Source organism: Chiloscyllium plagiosum, unplaced genomic scaffold (genome assembly GCF_037043375.1).
Source record: "Chiloscyllium plagiosum isolate Xiang-an unplaced genomic scaffold, Cpla_swu_hap1 HiC_scaffold_2, whole genome shotgun sequence".
NCBI lineage: Eukaryota > Metazoa > Chordata > Chondrichthyes > Orectolobiformes > Hemiscylliidae > Chiloscyllium > Chiloscyllium plagiosum.
The window spans coordinates 61,794,870-61,800,028 of NW_028270140.1; the positions used below are offsets into that span (position 1 = coordinate 61,794,870).

Consider the following 5,159-nt stretch of genomic DNA (forward strand, 5'->3'; position numbering starts at 1 on the left):
TGCACATTCTCCCAGTGTCTGCGTGGGTTTTCTCCATGTGCTCCGGTTTCCTCCCACAGTCCAAACATGCACACTTTAGGTGAATTGGCTATGCTAAATTACCCATAGTTTTAGGTGAAGGGGTAAATGTACAGGGAAACTGGTCTGGGTGGGTTGCTCTTTGGAGGGTCAGTGTGGACTTGTTGGGCCAAAGGGCCTGTTTCCACACTAAAGTGATCTAATCTAAAATTTCCCCCACCCCCATACAGATTGAGGATTACCACAAATTTCTGAGGTAGAATTTCCCCTTTGATTTACAAGCAGTATGTAGGTTATTGCAATTGTCAGTGGGTGGGAAGTGTCATTTTGACAGCTCAGCTGATATTTAACTGATGCAAGTATTAGAATGAGTGGTTAAGCTTTTCTCAAAAGGAAGTTGAATTGAAGCAAAGAGTCAAAATTTATGCTTTATTTCATAAATTTAAGCTGTTCTACATGAACCAAGTATTAAATTTCTAAAAACACATTAAAAGTTAGAGAGCTCAAGAGCTATAAATATTCAAATTCAATTCTGGATCAAAATCAACTCCTCCAGAGGGAAACCCAATATAGGTATATAAATAAATCAGAGCAGAGTCCCACAGCTCCCACACTGGTCTTAAGCTTTCATTTAATCTCCTCCAATGGCAAACAGGGCTCCATGGCATGTGCAGAGTTGCACGGTGTACTTCCCACTCTCAGCACCATTCCAGGTCAGTGGTTGTTCACAGAAGTCCATTTATCCAACTTGCTGCAGTCATCAGTCCTGGCCATCAGTCCTCAGTCTCCGATTCACCAGCTGTGTACTGGCCACATGTACATGTGTCTTGACCAAAACACCAGTCTAATCCACATATCCAAACTTTCCCTTGACAAGTAGGACTTCAAAATACAATACTTCCAGTAACAGCAAGTCCATGCAACAATTCAACGCTCAGGAAAGGAAATGTTGGGGACCCATTGATTGGTGCAGCGACTCTCTTCACAGAAGACACCAAGTTTTTCTAAAGCTGGATCTTTCCAAGAGTCTTGACTTGGATTCTAGAGGTGATAAAAAATGCAGTCACATACTCACGTTGCCAAGTAACTTTATCTTGTTTAAATAAATCTAAAAACTTCACCTAAAGCACTTACCGTGACTAATATGCAATGCATATCCCTCGGTTCCTCGTTGTCAACCGCATTGCCGACGATCTCCGCCAATCTCTGAATGTCATTCACTCTCACGATGTTAATGTCATTGTCGCAGCAAAATGCCTGAATTAAAGTGAAGTGAATTTGCAGAGCAATGTCACCTTCGTCCTCTTCGTCAGTGGCCAAAAGGCAGAGCACCACACTGTCCGGGTCACTGCAAGAAAAATAATAAGACGACAATAAAGGTCAATCAGCAGCTCACTCACAACCCAGTTAACAATTGATGGAGACGGATGTTGGTGCGGTGCATTTTGAAAGAAACTTACATATTCATGACCTTTGCAGACTCGTAGACTCCAACGGTCAGGCAGTGCTGACGTTGCGCGGAGCTCAGCAACTCTTCCAGGGCTTTGCCAGCAACTTGCATCCTGGAAAACATTTTAGGAAACCAAGAGAGTTATTTTTTTTTGAATTAAAAAAAAAGACATGATAGAGGAACATCGGGTGGTTTGGGGGCGGGAAAGATAAATTTACTCTCCGCAGCATAGCAACTCGATCCTGACCTGTTGCTGGAGACGGAAGCAGAGCTTCTTTCTTCAGAAAAAGAGGAAAAAGTGCTCATTTGCTGCCAGCCCCAAGTGTCCGGTTTTGTTTTGGTCTCTGGGTGTGTGTTTTTTAAAACGGATCTGGCCCCGTGTCCACCACGGCCCGGCTCTCGCGCACTAACCGACACCATCACTCGAGACCAGGGGTTCCAAACAGGAGTCATCCTGCAGCCCCCGACTGACACCCACAGGCACAAAGACACTACCCACTTACAGACCAAACAAAAACCCGCACAGCCTCCATGCACCGCGAGGACGGACCGGGGGGAAAAAAAACACGAACATATTAGCATACAGCAGCCACAATCCGCACCTCTCGGTACTTTTCGCTTGCTTCTCCTCCACGCCGATGGGCTCCTCCAGGGTCATCTTTACACCCGAGCAGTAGGAGACGTTCTCACTAACAGTTCCTGCGCTAACCGCCACGTCCTGTCACAGCCACACACCGACAGCAGCCGCTCGTTGCCGTTCCTTTTATAAGGGAGCGGGCGCCGCCGGGTTCTACCCCCCTCTGATTGGCCAGGAGGCACGAGCCGTTTGAAAGTGCAAGGGGCGGGGCCAGATCCCCATGTGGGGGCGGGGCTCCGAGTCTCAATTAACTTGTTGCTAGGCTAGAAGGTGCTATGTAAACGCTGCACTTTTTTTAAAAAAAAGTTATTCTCATTAAAGAAGTTAAGGTATACAAAAAAGCGAAAAGGCTGTATTTCAGTAGCTTTAATGTGCAATTGCAGATTCTCAACCTCACATTTTATTGAAGTTATAATTAATCTGTAGTAATTGGCGGGTCATTAATTCTCTTAATTCGCCAACCGGTTTTTATTTCTTTGGTAATTGTAGCTAAGAGCAAGAAAGCTGGTATTTAAGAGTAAACTTTTCTTTTGTCTGAGGCACACACTTCTCGGCACACGCTGGTCATTATCATATCTATAGGGAACACAAGAACAGTTGAGCAGTTTCTGGCGTGAGGCTTCAATTAATAAGCCGGTCAAATGAATCCTTTCTTCCCCGAAAAATTGCTCCAGCTGCCACTTTAGTGGGAGTTCGACTTGTATGTATGTGTTGGGGGTTGGATGGGGATCGTGATGGTAGTATAATTAAGCATGCAAAACACATTTTGTCATCTTGTGCACCAATATCGAACGCAAACTAAGTGAACTATAATTTATTCCAGTCTGTGTAAAAACAAACTTAATGGTAGTTCTGAAGTTCTTTAGTGCTACACGTTTGCTTAATCAGAAATATTGGGTCAGTTTTATTAACCGATACTGCATTTTCTACGCTTAACGAAATAAACGGTTTAAAATACACACACGTTTGTCAACTGGGAGATATATTTTCTGATTATTAAATTAAATGAAAGCGTTGTTGATTGCGTTACTGTGTTTAATATTAAACCAGCGCTCCTAAACTTCAAGCCCTTAACGTGATTGGCGTTTTATATGAAATCGTTGCGAGAATACTTGCACCAGCTTTTTTGGGAATACAGATTTCATAGAGAGTAATATTCAGCTTTTCTTGCTTATATATTAAATGTTCTTCGTTCGCAGCCATGAGAATAACAGTGTGTCAATGGTCCATCTAGTGGTTGTTGATGGCACAACATGACAGCAATATATCCCGCTGCTAATTTAAGATTTTGCCCGAAATTTCTCATTTCCTTTCCTGCAAAATGAATATGCAAACATTTTAATACTAACAAAAGCTTAAATAAACAATTCCTGCCTGGTTAAATCTGTTCTGAAAGTTGCAAGTCATTAAACAGCAGAGTCAAGTGTGAGATTTTGCAGCAATATTCTCAGAATAGAACAATGTCTTCTGGTACACAGCAAAGGTGCAGAGATTAGCAAATAGTTTTCAGTTGTCGATGCTGGCTTTCCCTCTGTTTGAGGATGGGACCAACTCAAGGTTGTGAGTTTCTGCCATGATTTTCTAAGTACAAGCGATAAGCAATGTCGACCTAAGATGACTGACACCTTGATACTGATTTGCCCATGGCAGCAAGGACTATGGTGCATTCTTCCTCAGCAGTTTAGGTAATAATAACGCAATAATGTCTGATAATATCTCCACACAACCCTTAGACGCCAGCTGAGAATGAACACCATGATGTGCATTTGGACCAGGGGTGGGTAATCCAAAACTTTATCCAGCATGTGGAAACTTTTCACTCAGCCTTCAAACTGCAATGCATTAAGTATTTTTCAGTAGGGGTAGTTAAAATAGAAACATATAAAAACCTATTGAACTAGGGTATAATAATTGATTTCAATTTAATCAGTCTAATTTTTTCATATGCCTCCCAATTTCCTCAGCATTCATCCCTTTGCATTGCATAGTGTGGGACACTATACATGACTATTTCAGTTCTTTGTAAAGTGTGAACAATGTTATGTAAAAATCATATCTTTCTACTGCTGTGATCTAAAGTGTGGACTGCAAAGAGATAAAATTGTAAAACAAATCTTGCTTCATAATTTCATAACAAGGAAATTGAAACCTATTGTGAGCTATGTACTTATTTCTGTGGTTTCCTGCAATGTACTCAGGAGTCCAGGAGTTGTTTGTAAGTGCACCTGATTGGTTCTCAGCTAAGTGTGCAGTTTGGAACTAAGTTACAAAGACACTGCCATACAGAGAGAAAAAGACACAGAAGTGTTTGCTGTTGTTCTCCCCAGTGGAAGCTGCCTGTTCTCTGCAGTGAGAAAAAAGATCATTTTAAACTTGAGAAAAAAAAGTTACCTTTACTGTAGCAGTTGCTTTGACTTGTGATTTTTGAATTGCTAACTTTGACAATTTTTCCAAGTGTATCAATTGCTCTGTAATTCATATCAGTGGAAGGTCGCAGAGAAAGACAACTGAACACCAAGAGCCTGGCCAGCTATAGTAGGATCATCTCAACACTAGAACTGGGAAGCAAACCCTAACCACTGAACAATCTTTTCAGTTTTTTTCGACCTCTGCTCATCGTCTCCCTATTTGTTTGTGTATGTGTGTGTAAAGGGAGCTTTTAAGAGGATTAGCATTTCTGTTAGTAGTTCTATTTGCAAATGGTTTATATCCATCTATTTGTAGCCATAGTCTAACTACCATTACTAATATACAATAATTCTTGTTTCATACAGAAACCTCATCTGTACTTTTTAACAATCTTGTTAAATCTTCTAACGGTCAGATAAATTGGGCTACTGTGCATACTTTTAAACAAAAATGATTCTGAAAATAGTGAGACTCAATTTAGAGAGTGCTACTCCAGTGGAACAATTAAAAAATGAATAAAGGTCAAAAGTTAAGTTTACCTTTTTTGCCCTTTCAAAAATGAACATTACAAAAGTAAAAGAAAACATGAGCGAAGAGTTTTCAATGAAGAACAGAAGACCGAATACTTTTTGACAAATGTGAGTT

The 5,159-nt window shown here is 41.0% G+C and overlaps 1 protein-coding gene across 1 annotated transcript; it reads right to left on the bottom strand.

Annotated features, from left to right (window-relative positions):
* Positions 1-433: 433 nt before the first annotated feature.
* Positions 434-2,217, bottom strand: LOC122561793 (growth arrest and DNA damage-inducible protein GADD45 gamma). Its single transcript, XM_043713959.2, has 4 exons — positions 2,071-2,217; positions 1,479-1,580; positions 1,153-1,366; positions 434-1,059 (listed from the first exon to the last, which is right to left on the bottom strand). Exons 1-4 carry the CDS (start codon positions 2,124-2,126, stop codon positions 946-948), a joined length of 486 nt encoding a protein of 161 aa, XP_043569894.1. The 5' UTR covers positions 2,127-2,217; the 3' UTR covers positions 434-945.
* Positions 2,218-5,159: the final 2,942 nt, after the last annotated feature.